The sequence below is a fragment of the Mustela nivalis genome (genome assembly GCF_964662115.1).
Source record: "Mustela nivalis genome assembly, chromosome: 8".
NCBI lineage: Eukaryota > Metazoa > Chordata > Mammalia > Carnivora > Mustelidae > Mustela > Mustela nivalis.
Genome location: NC_139027.1, coordinates 104541330 through 104562672, shown reverse-complemented (window position 1 = coordinate 104562672; position 21343 = coordinate 104541330). Strand labels below are relative to the sequence as shown.

At 39.2% G+C, this 21343-nt stretch overlaps 1 protein-coding gene across 2 annotated transcripts in view; it reads left to right on the top strand.

Annotated features, from left to right (window-relative positions):
- Positions 1-21343, top strand: part of MACROD2 (mono-ADP ribosylhydrolase 2) — a 1944634-nt gene that overhangs the window by 1643361 nt on the left and 279930 nt on the right. The window contains exon 9 of one of the 2 annotated variants that reach the window (XM_082743700.1): positions 21015-21130. The exons of the other annotated variant lie outside the window; for it this stretch is intronic. Coding sequence (XP_082599826.1) covers positions 21015-21116 — 102 coding nt within the window. The 3' untranslated portion in view covers positions 21117-21130. Of the gene's footprint in view, positions 1-21014; positions 21131-21343 lie in introns of those variants that run through there. 2 annotated transcript variants of the gene reach the window in all.

Sequence of the window (21343 nt, the reverse complement as noted above, 5' to 3'; positions counted from 1 at the left end):
AGGGATTGCAAATCACTTTAGAAAATCAAGTTTTACTTGGAAGAAGGAGTTGCCAGTAAAATGACATTATTGCAACAAGTGAAGTTCATTTAATTAGGCTTAGTAGATCCCGCTACACAGCCCCTACTACGTATAAGGCAAAAGATGGACCAGCTGAAAATAAGAATAGGTAGTCAGAAGAGGCTTTCAAACTAATGTTACAACAATTAGTTAAAATACATATAATTTGTTGTATCTATCATAACTCACTGATGGGGCTTACATGTAAACAATAATGTTTTACCCTGAAAATTAAACATAGAGCATACAAATTCCTCCGAGCTCAGTTTCAAGATGGGTTTTTGACAGCTAACATGAGAGAAAGGTTGTGTATGTGACATCACATTTGTGCCACCTTATAGCATCTTCCCAGGATGATATGCAATGTTTTACCTGATGGATATGTTAGAATGTCTGATAAGTGAATAATCTGAATGTTGTTATAATTAGGTTCAATGTAATCTGTCTAGCAAGTCTATAGTCTATGCTAGGTTCTATGCTAAGCACTGAAAAGATAATGGCAGATAAGATATGGTCTTTTCCATCCATGGAGTCAAATTGAGAGAACATAATGGAATCAGGCCTGAGAACTCTACGCTCTGAACATACCAGACTCTTCACTTTCCCCTGGATATGACAAAGAACATTCACTTATCTGTGATTCTGCTCATGTGTTTATATACTTAGATTTTTGAGACGCAACACCCCTTTCTCTCAAATTATTGTCTCTTTGAGGAGTTTCGAAAGACAGTTTAGAAATTGGAATGAGAATTTCCCAAGTTTTGCTTTCTGTTCTACTTCAAGTGCCATGCCCATTCCCAGAGGCCAGGGTCTCCACAACAAGTTTACTTTTGTAAGTGAACAAGGAATTATTGGTAGGGAAAATCATTTAAGTCACTAACAAAGGATGGCCTAACGCACAGTGATGTCAATAGCTAGGCACTAGCTGTTTGCATAGGGGGTCTGAGAGGTACAAAAAGGGCAAAAAAGAGGCCAGAAAGCTTCACAAGAGCATCAGCATCTGAGGTGGGGTTTGAGGGAGCAATCTGACATTGGCAGGCAGGCGTGTTGGGGAGGGGACCCTTGAGAAAATCATGGAGAGGCAAACGTGCTTTGAGATGTGATGAATCCCTTGAAAGCCATAGACTGTGATCTTGGATTCCTCCAAATATAAGTAAGATGGAAAATGATATGAAAGATAGGAGAAAATGAAAGTGCCTACACTTTTTTTTTTTGGATGTACATAATCTGCGCAAATTTTCTGAAGATGAACTTGCCCCACATTTGCTCAAATAAATTACCTTAACTTTCTCAATGAGTTCTGTGCCATATGAATATGGAGAGAGAAGGGTACTGGTTTCAGTTAAACTGAAAAAATCTTAATGCTTAATAATTTTTTTACTAAACAGGTAAAGCTGATCATTGACATTTATCAGATGATGTGTTGTAATGGGTGTAAGTATTCCCTGAGCACAGGCCGATGACTGTGTTGGATACCAAGGGACATTGCTCAATAGGACAGCCTGGATCTTAGTCCTCTGTTGTGGGCAGTTCCCTACTGTCTGAAGACAGCGGATCCCCCACCCACCCACTCATACCTCTCCCATTCCCCGTTTCCATTACCACCCACCGTGCCCCCGCCATAACTAGCCTGAGAGAAATAGCTGGAGTTTGGCCTGTGGGCAGACGTAAGGGATGCGTCTCATTTTTGGATGTAGTGGAAAAGCATAGAATGGTTTTAAACCAAGGAATTCATGGCCAGATATACATTCTTTAAGATCTCCATGTCTGTTGTGTGAGTGGTTCCAGGGGCAGGAGGAAGGGATATAAGAAGGACATCCAGCAAGGAGGCTATTGAAATAGTGTGAGGGGAGGTGGTTGGTGGCACTAGGACAGGCACAATAGATAATGACACATAGTAGATAAGATGTATTTGCTGACAGCTTAGACAGTTTGAGGAACAAAAGGAAGGAAGGAATCAAGGGTGATTCTTAGGAGTTTGAACTTAGGAATAGAATGTACTATGCTGGTAGGATTTCCTGAGATACAAATAAAGAAGGAGCAGATAAAGTTCTGTGTTAGTCATGTCAGATGTGGGCTATCTCTAAGATGGGTAAGGTTGGCATATGGATACAGGAGGTGGGCACTGTCATCATGGTCTGAATGGAAAAATACCTTCGGAAGACATCAGCATATGGATGGCATTTACACTCGTGGGCTGGATAAGAGAGCACAGGGAATCCTTTCTGTTAAGTCAAAATAATTTATGAGTTGAGAATGTTTAACATCATGAACCCAGCTCTTTCCTGTGTAAAATGCCTCCTCCATTGATAGCATGTTATATGCACTGGAAATAACTGATTTCTGCCTTCTAGGAGCACACAATCTAAAATAGACCCTGATAACACAACCAAGGGAGCTTCCCTTTTTCCTCTGATCCCCGAGCCTTCATGATAATAACACAGACTAGTATCATAGTCTACAGGGACTTATATACTCATTATCCCATTTTTTTTTTTTTGTCCTTCCACAATCCTTAGAGTACGAAGGATGTTTGCCACCCCTTGTTTGACGTACTCAGCAGTTCTTTAAGTAGTTATTCATTTTCTTTTTTAAAGATTTCATTTATTTGAGAGAGAATGAGAGAGAGAAGGAGAGGGAGAGGCAGAGTCCCTGCTGAGCAGGGAGCCCAATGTAGGACTTGCTCCCAGGACCCGGGGAGCATGACCTGAGCCAGAGGCAGATACTTAACTGACTAAGCCACCCAAGTATCCCTAAGTAGATACTCTTATTCCTACTTTTAGCAGATGAGAATGTAGGCTCTAATACTAAGTAAGCAACACTTCTTGGAGATATCGTTAAAGCAGTGGGTAAGAGTGGTAGGGGGAAGATTCTTCTCACTCCAAGAGTCCAGGGATTCTAGTTTTGGATGGAACTTTCCTGCATGTACCAACTTTTCCAAGAAAATGGAGCACCAGTTGAGAGCAAGAACTCTAGAGTCTGTCAGAGTGGAGTCAAACTCCAGCTCTGCTCTTGATAATTGGGTGATTTTAGAAGTAAGATGGCTTTTAGGCCTGGGTTTCTTAATCTTTACAATGAGGATGCTAATATTTACCTCTCAGATTCTTTGCAAATTCATACATCCATCCATGTACCCAGCCTTCCACTAACCAACATATTCATTCATCTACCAGCAGCATACAATAATAAGCTCCTACTATGTGCTAGGCTCTGTTTTAGGCATTGAGAACTCATTTATGCAGAAAATAAAGCCAGACCTACATTCTTTGTGAGAAGCAATCAATGACCAATCAATAAATTAATATAGACCAGCACAGGAGACAGTAATAAGAGCTGTCAAAAAAGTAAGTGTCGAGGATCATAGGTATTTGGAGAAGGCTTCTATGAGTAGGGAGGCTTCTCTAAGCAGGCACCTGGACTAGGATAAATGAAATCATATGCAAAATGTACTTAGCATGGTGCTTGACACCCATTGCTGAGCCATGGAATCCTGGAAAAAGGAGAGTTAAAACTGCTTTTAACATGGGTCGTGTCCAGGAACACATACTCATTGTCCAGCCTAGAGAGAGCCTCAGCTTTCGAAGTTAGTGCATCCCACTGGCTAAATTATGCGATAGTCTCTGGCTGCTTTAGCTGATGTCAGTGATGATTCCAACTGCTGTTTTTCAGAATCTGTGCCCAAAGAACATCTTCTAATCATGATTTAACTTCCCATGTAAACCTGGCCACCTGGGGAGAACATTCTAATCATACCGGCCTCAAGTATTGGACTTTAGTTCTTAGCTATTTCTCGGTGTATGTTGATACAGAGACACTCTAATTATGATTTGGTTTCCTGTGTAGCTTGGCCACATGGAGTGAATGTGGACTTTGATTATTCCCATTCCTGTGACAGCTCTCGCTCATTATAAGCTGAGCATCTGGCATTTTGATTGAGCACAGTTGCCTCCTGAATTTAGGTCATGTTGGTGCCTAGCACATAGTAGGCATTCAGTAAACACCCACTGATTGACAGACTGAGGCTTCTCCCAGACCCATGGCACAGTCAGACTTTCAAGTGTAAGTTCACCAGAGGGATGACAAATGCTACCCTACAGGGTCCCCCCCAGAGCCAGCCTGACCATGTTTGCCAGGCATGCATCCATCCACTGTCACCACATGGACTCAGCACACAGACCAGTTATTGTACATCCACAAGGACTTGAAACTCCTGCCTCAACCTATTCCAGGGTCCAGGGGAGAAACAGAAAAGTCAAGCAGCATCACAAGAGGGAGAGGAGCTCTACTCCGCTCCAGGTGAGCCTGGCTGCCAGGCAAATTCGAGAGCAGAGATCTAAGAGGTAGTTCTATTCCTGGGAGCAATGTTTCCTCTCACCTTCAGAGCCCTGGCAGGGGAGATAAGGGGGCTGAGGGCAGGGGTGAGGGAGTGGGACTTATTCGGCTCCTGTGGATGGTGAAACAGTCCCGGGTCTCTAATCATGACGATAATAGCAATATGATTCACTTAAGATTCAGCAGGCACTGCATTTCATACTCGATACCTATCGCTTTACTTAATTTTACCCACCCTGCAGGCCATCGCATCTATCAGCTGGAAACCTCTCTTCCTTTTGATTCAAACCCACATTTTCCAGAAATGTTTAATGAAGGTTTCCGGCTTTTTGGCTAAACAAACACTGTGCATGAATCTATCGGTTTCTCTGTGATACCCAGCCCAGTAATTTCTCTTCTCTCTCTGAGCCTCACGCCAAGAGATCCTGTCTTGTATTCTGTTAGGTAGTAGGACTATCCTGCTGTTTGCTACCAGCAGATTCATTTTTCCTATGGCTCAGTTTATATAAGCTTTCTTGAGGAACAGACTTGATGGTTGGCAGCTGATGGAAATTTCCATTCCTCTACCTTCTCCCTCACCCCCGTCCCACACTCACTACTGACTGCTCAGCCTCTGAAGCCCGGCAGAATCTGGAAGCTTCAAGCCCACTCAAGCATTAATAAATTGAGAAAATGGAATTGTGACCCCATTGTTAAAGATGCTATCATTGTTTTCTTTCCTACTAGGTCAGGTTGCCACTTTTTTTTTCTTTTTTTGAATGTGTAGTACTTCTGGCAAGCCCAAATACATAAGATTTTATGAGAGACACCTTTATTATATAAAAATGAATATTTTTATTAACTGCCTCAGTAAGTATATGTTTCCTTGACCAAATTAATTAACTATAGGAGGCCTCGAGTTCTTATTTTTTTTTTTTAATAGGCGGCTATATTAGATTAGTGGTTTTCAATGTCTTTTAGGTGGTGAAGTGTGTGCAAGCCATGATATGTTTTGTGGAATGCCATAACACATTAACACATTAACATTAGACAGGCAAACATACAATTTTGTGAGATCCCCAATAATATCCTATATGTGATTCTAAAAGAAGGCAAAAGTTAACACCTATGAAGATACAATTCATTCATTCATCTATCAGATAAGTATTATTAGGTATCTTCACAAACATTTCTCAAACTAGCCTCACCTGGGCATGGGGGAGTTCTTTTAAAACAGGATGCTGGGATGCCTGGGTGACTCAGTGGGTTAAGCATCTGCCTTTGGCTCAGGGCATGATCCCAGAGTGCTGGGATCGAGTCCTGCATCGGGCTCCTTGCTCAGCAGGGAGCCTGCTTCTCCCTCCGCCTGCATATGCACCCCTCTCTCTCTCTCTGACAAATAAATAAAATCTTTAAATCAATCAATCAATCAATCAATCAAACATAGTGTGCTGAGCCCCATTGGGCATCATAATAAATTCTCAGAGGATGCTGACGCTGATATTGCTGATCTGGGAATCATTCTTTGAGAACAACTGGCTTACTCCAGGCCAGCGGTTCGCAAATTAGAGCTCATGGGCCAAGCGTGGTACTACCTTCTTTTCATAAATTACGTTTTATTGGGACACAGTCGCCCCCATTTATTTATGCACTGTCTAGTGATGCCTTTGTGCTGTAATGGCAGAGTGGCTGGGACAGAAACTCTATGACCCAAAAAGCCTGAAATACTTTCTATCTGGCCCTTTACAGATGAAGTTCGTATGCCTGGTTATCAGAATAAACTTCTGCAAAAGTTTAATCTAGGTCCCTCTTCTGGGAGCTTGCATTCTAAAGCAGCACTACACATTCAATGACATTCAAAGGAAAAGTATAATCGAAAGTCTTAATTGAAGAATTCTACCTTCAGTTACTTGTAACCTTGTTATTCTTTCTTTTCTTTAAGGACCATCTCTCCAGTCATATCTCTCTAACTCTAGCCAGTGTCATAACCTCTTTCAGTCTGCATGATCAAAATACCCCCAGGCTGGTCTTTTCCTCTCAATACTTTCTGCTTCCAGTGTCTTCCAGCTGGCCTTGCAAGATTAAATATTCTAAATGTAGCTATTAGGTGATGATTGTCTCTGGAAGAAGATTCTATTATCCCAGTTTGCCACATTGTGACACCAAACCACTCCCACTGCCTTATCTACCACCTGAGACTTCCCCATGGTTGCAGGCTTTGCATTGACCTGCTCGGAAATGGAAACAGTAATGAGTTTTGCCAGCAGGAATGGCAAGGCAAATATACTGCACATTATCACAGGCTCTGCCACCTTGTTTTTCTCTCTGACCCAGGCAAGAGCCTCTTGACTCACTTCATTTTGCAACTGGCCCCTAGGGGCATCTGAGTTTGCAGCCCCATTAAACTCTCCATTAAAACCACACCAGCTTATTCACCATCTTCCAAATGACTTATTATGCCTTATTCTAAGTAATTTATTGTTTATATTAGTTCTTGATTAGCTACTTATCACTCATAGTAGTTCTATATGCCTAATGACAAATCATCTCAAAACTCTGTCTTAGGTTGAGTTTAGTCGCATATTTTCTGAGAGTCAGGATTTGAAGAGTGTCTTACCTGGGTGGCTTTTGCTCAGGGTCTTTCATGAGGTTATGGTTTGGATATCAATGTGGTGACTGTCATCTGAAGTTTCGACAAAGTCTATAGGACCAGCCTGTAGCAGAGGGCTCATTGTCCAGCTGGCAAATCCGTGTGGGTGGTTTCCTGTCGGTATCCATTCGTGATCACATGGATCCTTCCTTTTCATAGAGGCCAGCTTCTCACAGAGCAAGTGAGCCAAGAAAGCAAGACATAAGCCACAGTGTTTTTCAAGACGTAGCCTCAAAAGTCACATACTTCACCAATTCTGTGTTGTCTTTTTTGTTACATAGGTCAGTCCTAATCAAAGTGGAAGAGAATGACACAGGAGTAGGAAGAGCAGGGGATCAGAATCATTGGAGACCATTTTTAAACCTGGATAGTTTTAATTCCTCCCTGACTCCAGGCAGGGACTTCACTTTCACCATTTTCTCCCTGTCTGAAACATTCTCTTTTGTTTTGTTCTATTTCCTGAATCAGATCATCTTTTTCATGCTCTCATGTTGGTCCCGTCATCCCTGTGACATCTCCTCTGAATGTTTTAGCCTGAAGAAACTGCCTCTTGCTTTGTTCTCCTGTGGGCTCATTATCCTTATCACACACTTTAGCAGTTACTCACACACAGGAAATGATTTTTATTCACAAATGAACTAGTCCAAAGAGCTCAGCTCTTCCTGAGTAAGGAAATTCTTTAATATTACTATAAAAATCTGTGTGAGGCATTGGTGGGGGGGAGGACCCTTTGAGATTGAACTGTATTGGATTATATCATCTATTGTAACATTGATACATTTGCTATATAGTTAAGAGATCTGTGTCTCCCAGAGCAGTACGACTCATATATTCATATAAATCATGTAGGCATCTAGTTAAATGGAGATGAAGATTCAGTAGGTATAGGGTGAGGTCTGAGATTCTCCCTCTGTAACAAGCTCTAAGGTGATGCCCGTGCTGCTGGCCCACGGAACCCACTTTGAGCAGCAAGGTACCAGAACACTAGAAGATGGGCATAACACAGAATATGAATTGAAGTAGATTATAAAAGAGGTGTATTGAAGAGAGTCATGGCTCTGTTCAATCACTAAAATTGGCAAGGCATAAATATTTAAAATCATGAATCACCCACGTTATTTCTTTATTATTCTGTTGTGCTGTCCATTATTTTTATATGTACATATATGTCTTTGTCTCCTCCCATCTTGATCATAGATTCTTTTGGATTGAATGCATCCATGTCACACATGGAAATGAAGCATAGTTCTTTTTCCTGAGTAGGTACTCAGTAAATGTCTACTGTTTGATTGCTTTGCTGCTGATTCATTCCCATCATTACTTCCCAAAATATATCTGTTTTCAGTGTAGGGGTCTCAAAATGCCTTTTCCCTGGGAATATGAATTTATTTATTACTGGATATGATTCCTCATAATAAAATAAAACATTAACTGGTAGGTCTAAATAGGTACTGAATTAAATTAATAATATCAGATTAATAGAAAAAAGTCAGATGCAGTAACACCCCAATCCAATTAAATCAGAATCTTTGCAGGTTTGCCCATGTATGATACATTTTAAAGCTCTCTGGGTGATTCCAATATGATACACAAGTTGAGTATTGCTAGTTTAATTCATATCCTACTAGATTTTAAATAGAATAATTATATTTTTATTATTGTTCCCCAAAGCATATTGTTTAATAATATGCAATTTGAAAATATCAATGAAGGTCAGTCCAGAAAAAATATTTATCTTTTCTTTTCTTTTTTAATTTTTTAAAATTTAATTTTTTTCCAGTGTTGCAAAATTCATTGTTTATGCACCCCACCCAGTGCCCATGCAATATGTGCCCTCCTTAATACCCCCACCAGGCTCACCCAACCCCCACCTCTCCTCCCCTCCAAAACCCTCACTTTGTTTCTCAGAGTCCACAGTCTCTCATGGTTTGTCTCCCCCTTCTATTTCCCCCCAAGTTACTTCTCCTCTCCATCTCCAAATGTCCTCCATTCCTTATGCTCCACAAGTAAGTGAAACCATATGATAATTGACTTTCTCTGCATGACTTATTTCACTCAGCATAATCTCCTCCAGTCCCATCCATGCTGATACAAAAGTTGGATATTCATCCTTTCTGAATGCTGAGTACTATTCCATTGTGTATATGGACCACATCTTCTTTATCCTTTTGTCTGTTGAAGGGCATCTTGGCTCTTTCCACAGATTGGTTACTGTGGACATGGCTGCTATGAACAGTGGGGTACATATGCTCCTTCTTTTCACTACATCTGTATCTTTGAGGTAAATACCCAGTTGTACAATTGCTGGGTCCTAGAGTAGCTCTATTTTTAATTTCTTAAGGAATCTCCACACTGTTTTCCAAAGTGGCTGTACCAACTTGCTTTTCTTTCTTTCTTTTTTTTTTTTTTTTTTTTTTTTTGGCTAACGGGTGTAATTGAATCAGTTTATGGATTAATGTAGATAAGCTATAGTAATTTTTGTAATCCTTGTGCAATCTAACTTTAAAAACATGTGGCTTCTTAATCAGACAGAGCTTATTGATGTAGCTTGTACCTTTCCCTTAAAGTAAATATATCAGATCATTTTGCCAAATTATTCTCACCATTTTAAAAACATGAAGATGTGTTGCAGATATTTTGTATGTGCTAGTCAAAGTCAGTCTCAGCTCTAAATAGGGCATGTAAAGGTCATTATCATAGAAGGATCTCTGTATCATTTAGGAGCGTTTTACTCAGAAAAAAACAAGGTCAGTTTTTTGCTTACTCAACATCAGAAACTGTGAAAGGTAGACTAAAGACAGCCTAATAGTGTTAATAGGACGCTGAACGTGAGTCAGAATACTTGGCTTGTCCATGAAGCTCTGTCTCATACTCGCTGTGTAACCCTTGGCAAGTCTCTTAACTTCTGATGGTCTCAAGTGTTTTATTTGTAAAATGAAGGTATTGAGGTAGAAGGCATATAGGATTCTTATAGCTGGAAAAGGGGAAGGTGAGAGAGTAATGGGCTTTGAGTGCTTCTAAGTCAGGCTTTGTGTGAAGTGATTTAAAATAATTCTCACAGAACTCTCAAAAATCCAATTACTCTCTAAAGAATTTTCAAGTGGGCGGACACAGAAATCACTAGATTGTTAAATAAGCCCATGAAAAATCAGATAACACAAAATAAAAATACATTAATTTCTTTGATTCTGATTCCCTCTCAGAAAGAGCATTTCATACGTCACATCATGAATGTCAACCAGTTTGTTTTATAGATGAGAGAACTGAAACCCAGAAATCTCCAGCGACTTCCAGTTACTAACATCAGATATAGCACACTGTTAGGTGAGGAGAATTTGTCCAGTTTCATAGTACAACCCTCTACTTCCCCTAAAAGCTTTATCATCCTCATGCTTGAATATTTTACTCTGCACTGAAGAGGAGGTGGCTCCTAGATGTATATTCACGGTAACTCAGAATGTCTGAAGCTCTGTATCAGGAAGACCTTCACAGGATGCCCAGGCTCCAATAAATGGGTCTGATGTTACAAATCCAGATTGGCATACCATGGGCTGCTATCATTGGTACCATGGAACTTGGATACTTTTCTGGACAAGTATTTCATAACGAGGTTCACAAAGGTTGTTACTCCTTCAGGCTAAAAATCACAGATCATCCACCCCCGAAAAGATATAAATAGTAAATTACACAGTGTCATATTCATGTCATACATATAACCATTTAGAGTCCAGTGCACAGAAAGATCACAGGCACCATGCCCTCACCTGATCCTGGGTGAGGGAAGTAAGTGGGCGGGCCTAAAATAGTCATTCTCAAAGATAGGCCCAGGGAACCATTAATTCAACATCGTTTCACCAGGGGGAGTGAAGCTATGCCCAGGTGAGATACATAGCTGAAATCCTGGTAACCTGAAACAAGAGTCTGTGCTAATCATCCAGTTGGTCAACAAAACCAAGTAAGGATCATGCTTCTACTATATGTCAGATATTTTTTTTATGCACTGGGGATATAATGACGAATAAAACTGTCCATGACTTCAAAGAGTTTACATTCTGGTGGAAAGATAAAGATACACAAAATTACAAAATTAAAAGAAAAAAAGTAAGATCACATTAGGTATTAATTAGTAGGATGAGGAAAATAGAAAGGGAAATGTTTTTTGTTTTTTTAAAAAGATTTTATTTATTTATTTGACAGACAGAGATCACAAGTAGGCAGAGAGGCAGACAGAGAGGGGGAGGAGGAGAAGCAGGCTCCCTGCCAAGCAGAGATCCTGAGGCAGGGCTCGATCCCAGGACCCCGGGATCATGACCCAAACCAATGGCAGAGGCTTTAACCCACTGAGCCACCCAGGTGCTCCTAGAAAGGGAAATGTTAGGGAAAGGAACCCTTTTATCTCTGAAGGGCAAGGGGGCGTCATAGGGATATTCTTCATTAATTAAGATTCAAATGATGAATGGTAGAAGTGTCAGAAAGATGGAGGGGAAAAGTGTTTCAAGTCTATGGAGCAGAAAATACAATGGTCCCAAGATGAGAATGACATGCTTCTTCCACAAGAGAAATTTTAATAGTGATGGGCTTTTGAAATCTTTATTTCAGTCATATATTCATTCATTTATGGTTTATTCATCAAAATATGTGTTGATGACCTACATCACATGCTTTTCAAAACATAATTCCCTGGCCTTTTGGTGCTTACATTTCTATGGGGTACACAGACCAATAAGGAACACATAAGAAGAAGAAAATTATAACACACATCAGAAGATAAGAGCTTAAGGGGGGAAGAAAGGGCATTAGGAGGACCAGGAGCAGGCATGGAGAGGTCGGTGGGGGAGGCTCACTAAGAAAGTGAGGCAGGAGCCAAGACTTGAAACATCTAGATGTGCTTAGCCATGAAGATATGTGGGAAAGAACATTCTGGGAAGTAGGAATAGCAAACACAACTGTGTTGGAGAAACAGCAAGGAAGTGAGTGTGACTGGAGGAAAGTGAGCAAAGTGAGGAAGAAAACAGTGAGAGACATGATCAGAGGGCGGGTGCAAGCCTGATCATTTCCAATAATGCCAGGACTTTGACTTTTCCTCTGAGAGATGGGGTAGGCATTGTGGAATCTTCATTGTCATTCTAAGATCAGCATGGGCAGAGAAACCAAGGAATTCCATCCCAAATGAGAGAGGGGGAAAAAAAGCCCAGGAAGGCTAGGCTTTACCATGAAGTACTGAGCCCATGAGATGTGAGTCCACTACATCCATGCACAGTGGTCCTAGAGGTGGCAGTAAGGAGGAAGGGCAGGCTGATTCTTGTAGGGGCCTGTGACTCCAGAGGTGACTAGCAATGCTTTCTTAGGAAATTATTCTTTTTTCTTTTTTTTTTTTTATTGTGTTATATTAGTGACCATAAAATACATCATTAGTTTTTGATGCAGTGTTCCAAGATTCAGTGTTTATGCACCACACTCAGTGCTCCATGCAATACATGTTCTCCTTAATACTCATCACCAGGCTAACACATCCCTCCACCCCCTTCTCCTCTAAACCCTCAGTTTGTTTCTCAGAGTCTACAGTCTCTCATGGTTCATCTGTCCCTTTGATTTGCTCCAATTTAATTTTCCTTTCTTCCTCCTAATGTCCTCCATGTTATTCCTTATGTTCCACAAGTAAGTGAAACCATATGATAATTGACTTTCTCTGTGTGATTTATTTCACTCAGCATAATCTCCTCCAGTCCCATCCATGCTGATGCAAAAGTTGGGTATGAGTACTATTCCATTGTGTATATGGACCATATCTTCTTTATCCTTTTGTCTGTTGAAGGGCATCTTGGCTCTTTCCACAGATTGGTTACTATGGACATGGCTGCTATGAACATTGGGGTATGTATGCCCCTTCTTTTCACTACATCTGTATCTTCGAGGTAAATACCCAGGAGTGCAATTGCTGGGTCATAGAGTAGCTCTATTTTTAATTTTTTTAGGAATCTCCACACTGTTTTCCAAAGTGGCTGCACCAACTTGCGTTATTTTTTTTGCATTATTTTATATTATTTTTTAATCTAGGAACCTTCTGACTCCCTAAAATGACTATAACAAACTATTCTCTAGAAGCAAAATGTAAACATGCACGCAACTCCTTATAAAAAGAAAAGTACCTAAAGCAGTCCATAAAACTTTAAATTTCAATAGAGTGCTAATTTGATCAGGGAAACTACAGCATTTTTGCTGTCTTCATTAAGCATGTTATATGATCTCTGAGAATTCTGACTATCTGCATCCAAAAGGGAAGTTATACTCTCCATTTATCTCTAACAGATGTGGGCATCAAATGTTTATGGGCATGAATAAGGTCCTTCCACTAAAGGAAACCCTGTCAAGTAGCAGGCTTTTTTTTTTTTTTTTAATGTTGTTTTATGCACAAAACATTTCTAGTGAAATCAGAGGCCACATAAACGTGAAAGCAGCAATGTAGTATTTTCATAACACATATTTGTCTTTCACTGCTGTTTTTGGCACAATTTGTCTCACAGTGATCTTTGGGTTAGTGGTTTCTAAGTAGCCATCGAACTTGACCTTCCAGGGCCCCATGGACAGTGATGCATTGATCTACGGAGACCACCTTTGGGGCTCCCAATTTTGGCTAAAGCACAAGTAAAGTTGTTTTTTTTTTTTTCCCTGAGGTTATTTTATTAATCCTTGCCATTTCCTTCCAATGTCCCTTATAGAAACAGAATTAAATTGCATTGGGAATAACAAGGAGGAAAAATATTTCATTCATATTTTATTGTTTTAATATCTTATATTAGTATCTCTGCTGATTTACGTGCCCTAATCCTTTGTCCATCTGTTTTGTATTCTCCATGTCTATCAGGGTGTTGAATGAGGGTAGTCAGTAAAAGGCTTTCAGGGAAGAATGTGGGGGGTGGGGTGGGATGGGGTGAGGTGAATGGAGGCTTATTTTCTCATTGATCTTTTACTTTGCTTTCCAAAGCAGGAGATACTGATCGCATGCTTCTGATCAGCTGTAAGGAGGGGAGGTAATGCCCAGTAGTTATATGTTATATAGTATCTGTTCATTGCTGAAATAAAAGGGAAAGCTTAAAAAAAAAATAAAAAGGTGCTTCATATAAATGGAAGGTCTGGACACTTGACAATACATTTCAGTATATTGAAAATCATCTTTCTTTCTCCCCAGACTCACCCAGCCTTGACTGTCATGTTAGCCATTTTCATTTCTGCCTGCTCGGCATTGAGCAGCTGCTGGCCTTCATGGGGGAGAGAGAGCCTCCATTTGCTCTGAGCTCCTTGCTGGGTGTAGTGATTGCCTGCACATCACATCAGGACGACAGTGGGCACCCCAGCTCAGGGAAATGGAGTGTGCTTTTCCTTACCATGACATTCTGCTTTTGTGCTTTGATTCCACAGAGTGTTAAAAAAAAAAAAAAAAAAAAAAAAAAAGCAGGTATTAGAATATTTATTCTTGGCTGCTGATAGACCCTGCATTCCTACTGGCAGGCGTTTTCAATCCAATCTTGACAACTGGCATGAATCATTCTCTGCTTTAGAGTAATATCATTCTTGCTTGAAGTTTCTTAGGCAAACACCATGAAGGTCCCCATTTTGCTAGATTTCTGTATGTTACTGATTAAGAGAGAATAATTGTGATGAAGTGGTCTTCGGACACCATTTCGTAAATACTGCTAGCGTTACTTTTTCCTGGGTTCCCCGGGGGTGGGGGGGAATCAAGCATTTGATTTGGATTTTTCTTTCTCTTTCTTTCTTTCTTTCTTTCTTTCTTTCTTTCTTTCTTTCTTTCTTTCTTTCTTTCTTTCTTTCTTTCTTTCTTTCCTCTTTTCTTTTCTTTTGATTTTATTTATTTATTTAAGAGAGGGAGCAAGTGCCTGTGCATGAGCAGGAGGAGGGGCAGAGAGAAAGGGAGAAGCAGATTCCCCTCCTTGCAGGGAGCCCGATGCTGGGCTTGATGTGGAGCTTGATCCCAGGACCCTGAGATCTTGACCTGAACTGAAGGCAGACAGACTCTTAACCCTTTTAACTGACTGAGCCACCCAGGTGGCCCTCTTGCCTCCCCTTTTGAAATGCATGACTGAGAAACTGACACTTCCTTTCACAATGTTTGGTTAATCTCTTGAAAAAGGAAGCAAAACAAGAATATTATTCTGTGAGAATACCCCAGCCCTGTTGTATGAGGCGGCCACCTTCTACTTTAAAGTGATCTGGCCATCCAAATATTGCTTCTCACAATATTGTACTTGTTAAAAGGTATAGAACAGACATCTTCACACCTTTTTTTTTTTTTTTAAGGATAGAGTAAATATGTTAAGCTTTGCAGGTCATATAGTCTCTATCTCAACTGCTCAACTGTGTTGTACTGTAAAAGCAACCACAAGACGTTATGTAAATAGACATGGCTGTGTTCCAATAAAACTTTATACACAAAACCAGATGGTAGACTGCAGTTGCCCCACAGGCAATAGTTTCCTGACCTTTGGTATAGAAGATGATTCTTGGAACCTTTGGCATAACTGCTCTCCGTCTGCTCTTAGTTGATTAAGAAGATGTTGCCAAAGATTTTAGCAGCAACCTCCTCCCCCATGAGTGATTTCTGCTGATATAATTACACATCTTGTTTTTAATTCTATTTGCTCTAGATCCATCACCTGCTGGCAAGAGCCAGGGAAATTGTTGTGAAAACAACACCAACACACACACACACACACACACCCAGAGGATCCAAGAGTCCAAAGTGTCACTTTATTTTGCCATCTAAGCTTGGAAGGGTGTCCTTCATTTTGGCTTCCCATCCCTGTGTCCATTGCCAGCTCCCACTATTTCGGTCCTGGCAAGCTGAGATCCTACGACCTCCTAACCTCACATTAGCAACATCACTGGCCCCATTGATGTTCCTATTGGAACACCATCCATGAGCTAGCCTTTCGACAATGCAGAAAGCTTTCCATGGGCCTTACCTGATATGATCCCAGCCCAATTGTTTGAAGCCATTACTATTTTTTTTAATTTATTGTTTTTACTAATAAAATAGCCTTGGAGAGGTTGAGTGACTTCTCCAAAATGCCATATCAAATTTATTTGTTGGAACTAGTTTTTTCAGCTTTGTGTGACTGAGTAATCTCTGACTCTTAACCCCCTGAGGACCTGTCCTCCATCTGGTACTGTTCTTTAGTCCCAGTTCACTGAAAATCTACCTTTTGCTGTTTCTGTTTCACATTTTTACTCAGATAGACTATCAATAGCCTGGCTGCCAGTCCCCATTCTCTGGAAAAGAAGGAAAGCTACAGAAGAGGACCCAGCTCAAAAAATGTTTTAAAATATATGATGCTGACCACCAGGACCAATGGTAGTAGGAGATAAGTCTTTAGTCAAAAATGAAATTTCAAAATTTCAAAGATAGGAAATCTGCCTCTTCCCTTAGTTAAGCAAGACCAGTGCTATCCAGGGAGGTCCTTGGGTCTGGTTCCCAGTGTTCTTATAAAACAGTGAAAGCTTCATGCTTTCTGAAACCTGGGACTGGGCTGCAGGGGCTGATCTGGGAAAGGGTAGGTTGTAGGAAACTGGATGCTACAGTGAGATGGTCTTACCCAAGCAATGGAAGAAAGCAACCCCTGAAGTAAATGGTAATGTTGAAAACTCATAGTCTATGGAATCCGGGAGGTCAGGAGGGAAGGGTAAAATTATCAAGACTAGAGAAGGTTAAGCAGTTGATAAAGTTGGGTTTATCCTGTGCTGGTGGTATACACACATACACACTTATAAACACATTTATACACCCAAGTTCCCCCGGGGTATTCTACTGGGCGAAAGTCAGTGTATTGACAACAGACATTGAAAAGAAACAACTAACCAGTCACACAAAATCCAGTCATTCTAGACTGGCTGATTATCTGCTTAGCTCTTTAGCAAGGGAGCCAAACTCGGGAGAGCAAAGAGTTGACCTACATCAATCTGTAAGGATTCTCTTTTCTTCTCCTGTTGCTTCAAACAGAGAAGTGCCTCGGAAATTCTTTGCTCCACTAAGAAGTCCTTGGCTTCTGCCACTCACTGTTCTTTACACAATTATCTCAAATCCTCTGCTATATGGCATTTGAGCTACCTTCTTCAAATAGCTATTTTTTTTTTAATATATGAAGTATAAAGGGATCTGAAGGAAAGAGAAAGAAGAAGCCAAAAGAAAAAGATGGTTAAGAAACGAAGCATAGACTCTTGTTGTGAAGAAAAGAATAAGGAGGAAGAAAAGACAAATAAGCAAGATTGTTTCTAAATGAGGTATACAGATTTTAGGCCTGATGAGGTTTTTCACACAACCTTCACTCACTCTAAATCAAACACCCGTGAATTCCTATGAATCCTTTATAAAATGCCTGGAGAAATACCTAAAATCTTTGTACAGATATTTGCCATATCCTTTAAGTTTTTTCTAATAAATATGCATTTATAAATATCTATGCTTATATAATACAGATATATATGTATTTAGAAAGTTATACTGTATGTGCATGTGTGTGAGTATATGCTCCCCAAGTTTTAAACTAAAAAATTTTAAACTTACTTAAAACTCCCAAATTTTTTCAATTAAATGCTCATGAATTTTAAAGAGATAAGGAAGTCTTCTGGTGAATTGGAATTCCACTCTACTCAATGATGTATCTTAATTGTAACTACATACACATTGTTACACTGCCATAGGAAAATGCCATTTAAGATGTTGTTTAGGACCTAATGTTAAGAGTTTACAAATTTGCATCAGAAATTAATTTTTTACTTTGGCTTCTTTGCTGAAATATAATTTTATGTTTAAACTGCCATCATTCAATTATTTTACAATGATGAGAAAATCAAATCCATGTCAGGTTATTTTATTTTGTTAGTGGATTTTTTTTTTTAATGTCTTCTAACAAGAACATTCTAGGATGCAAAATAATTTGCTTCTCACTTTTTCTCATATATGGCCAGCAACTTGAACTGAATTAAAAACGAAGCCAAAGTGAAAACTAGCTTTGTCCCTATATTTTTCTTTTTTTTAGCTACAGAGGCTATACTTCTGTGTTATAGTAACTAACTAGAATTTTCTTTCTAACTACCTGTCATTAATAGCTTAGCTACTTAGAAACCCAACTCTGTGTCCAAGATATGGTCTTGGTTGACATAAATTTTATCTTAATTTTATGATGGCCTCCAATTCCCTAATGTTCTAACATTTTTTTTCAGTATATTTAAACTAAGACACCCATTTCTCCTACTAACACCCCCAGCCCTGCCTTTGGCATAGATAGATGATAGATAGATAGATAGATAGATAGACAGATTCCACATATCAGAGACATCATATAGTATTTGTCTTTCTCTGTCTGACTTAATTCACTCATCATAATTCCTCAAGGTCCACCCATGTTATTAAAGATGGCAAGATTTTATTCTTTTTTATGGTTGATAATAGTTGTGTATATATACAACGTTTGTAATCCAGTCATCCACTGGTGAACACTTAGATTGCTTCTGTATCTAGGCTATTGTAAATAATACTAAAATGAACATAGTGTTGTATGTATCTTTTCAAATTAGTATTTTTTGTTTGTTTGTTTTCTTCAGATAAATACCCAGAAGTAGAGTTACTGGATTATATAGTAGTTCTGTTTTTAATTTTCCGAGGAACCTCCATCCTATTTCCTGTAGGAGCTGTACCAATTTACATTCCCACCAGCAGTGCACAAGAATTCCCTTTCCTCCACAGCCTCACCAACACTCGTTATTTCTTGTCTGTTTGATAACAGCCATTTGAACAGGTATGAGGTGATATCTCATTTGGTTTTGATCTGCATTTCCCTGATGATTAATGATGCATCTTTTTATGTACCTCTTGGCCATCTGTATATTTTCACTGGAAAAATGTATATTCAAATCGTCTACCCATTTTTTAAATCAAGAAAATTTTTTGTGCTATCAGTTATACAAGTTCTTTATATATCATTTACTAATAAATGTATTAGTGGTGATTTTTAAAAATTGTTTTGGGAACTACTCTTGAGCATTGTTTTAAAATGTGATGGAGAGCTATCTTTGTCCTTTATTGGCAAAATATGTATGTCTAGTGTCAGCTCTGCCAAAGAGAATTGTATTTGCCTTGGTCAACTAATCTAACTCTGAACTTACCGTGGAGAAACTTTTTTTTCTTGCCTAATAAAAAATATAAGACATTAATACAAAATAAAAATCAACAAAGGGTTACAATATTAAAATAAACATCACCATATATGTATACACACACACACACAAACACACACATAAAACTATGTGAGAATCTTATTGATTTTAGGCCATAACAATATAAAATTAATCAGCACTCCATCTCTACCAAATTTTTAGCCTTTACAAAATAAGTGGAGAGTGATTTATATTTTTCTGTCTGTAAGATAAGGTTTGTTAGTAAATCAAACAATATTGCCATTCACATGTTGCATATATTTGTTAAATGACTCTATGAGCACCTCATCTAGAGACATTTGCTAATTTTTGTAGTATATATCTTAATTAATGTTGATAATTGGTGCCATTTATTATTATTATTTTTTTAAGATTTTATTTATTTATTTGACAGAGAGAGACCACAAGCAGGCAGAGAGGCAGGCAGAGAGAGAGGAGGAAGCAGGGTCCTTGCTGAGTAGAGAGCCCGATGTGGGGCTCGATCCCAGGACCCCGAGATCATGACCTGAGCCGAAGGCAGCGGCTTAACCACTGAGCCACCCAGGCGCCCCGGTGCCATTTATTATTATTTTTTTTTTATTAGCTTATTCTAATGCCAGGTCCTAAAACAAGTGCTCAATTTTGTTGTTGTTGTTGTTGTTAGAATCACTTAGTCATCACAGTCTCAGGAGGTAGATCATTTTATTACCCCCGTTTTACAGATAAAAAGATTAAAGACTATTGCCCTGACCCCCTCAAGTTCACCACCCAACAATGATAACCACTTTCCTTAAGATTATGTAAGTAGTTCTAAAAGTATTAGTCCTCACAATGTATTATCATTTTTACTCCAAATTATGCAAGGTATTACATCATTTTACATCTTAATAGCACAGAAGAGAAATAAAACTATTATTTTCTTCATTCACTACAGTCTTTCAACCAGCCCACAGGAGTGACTACTATTAAAAAAAAAAAAAACATTAAAAATTGCCCCAGATATCTGTTCAAAAAAACAAAGGCTTTGTGATCAATTGATTTCAATGTTATTTTGAAGTTAAAAGTATTCTTTCACAAACTATTGAAGCAAAGCTCTCTCCTATGAGTGGTTTTATTCTATAGCAGATGTCTCATTCTCCAGATACATGGATTTTTCAGCCAGTTTAAGCTGTTTAAAACATGGCTAATTCTAGATATGTGTTCACGTTTTGATTACAACCAAATGTTCCAGCCCCATCCCCATATTTCACAGACCAACTTGGAAAGGCGCCAGCAAAGCCAGCTGGAGACCTGGGGAGGTCAGCAGGGAATGCTGCCTTTTGGACTCAAGATGTAGTGTTTTCAGATCCACAGGCTTTAGACTCTACCCCTAATTCTGTTTATGCTGTTTTTTAAAACTTGGGTTTTTTTTTTTTTTTTTTAAGACACCTTAGTTTTTTCATCTCATCACAAGACGACTCTACCTTTAAGGAGAAATAACAAAGAAACAGAAAAGAATAAAATCTAACAGTGGAAGCCATCAATAGGTTTTCTTTTCTGAGCACCTCTTTTTAAGGCATTAGCCTTTATAACACTTCATAACAGGCCCTACTTGAAAAGAAGGGGGAAAAGAAACTTTACATGATGAGGAAGGGAAGAGAATTAAAGATAAAGAAAGGTGTAGTAGGAAATGGAGAATATAGTGACAGAAAAAGAAAAGTAATTCCCTCTTGGCCAAAACATTATTTTCTACAACCTGGTCACACTGACTTTTTTTTCTTTTTCTTTTCTTTTTTTTTTTTAGTGGATATTTATTTCTTGCCATTGCATTCTGGTGGAGGAAAAATGTATAACTCTGATCAGCTATGAACCAGCCCTTACTGAGGAGACTATCTCTTGGTTGTAAATATTTCTTAATTAAATACTAAGTTTATCCCCTAAAATAATTACAGTGGTTTTAATTATTTCTTTATTTTCTTATTTGCAAGAGAGAGCAAGCACGTACATGTGTGTGAGAGAGAAAGAACAAGCAGGTGGGGGGTGGGGGCAGCGGTAGAGGAGAAAAAGACTCCCTGCTGAGCAGGGAGCCTAGTGCCGAACTCCAGGACTTGATCCCAGGAGCCTGAGATCATA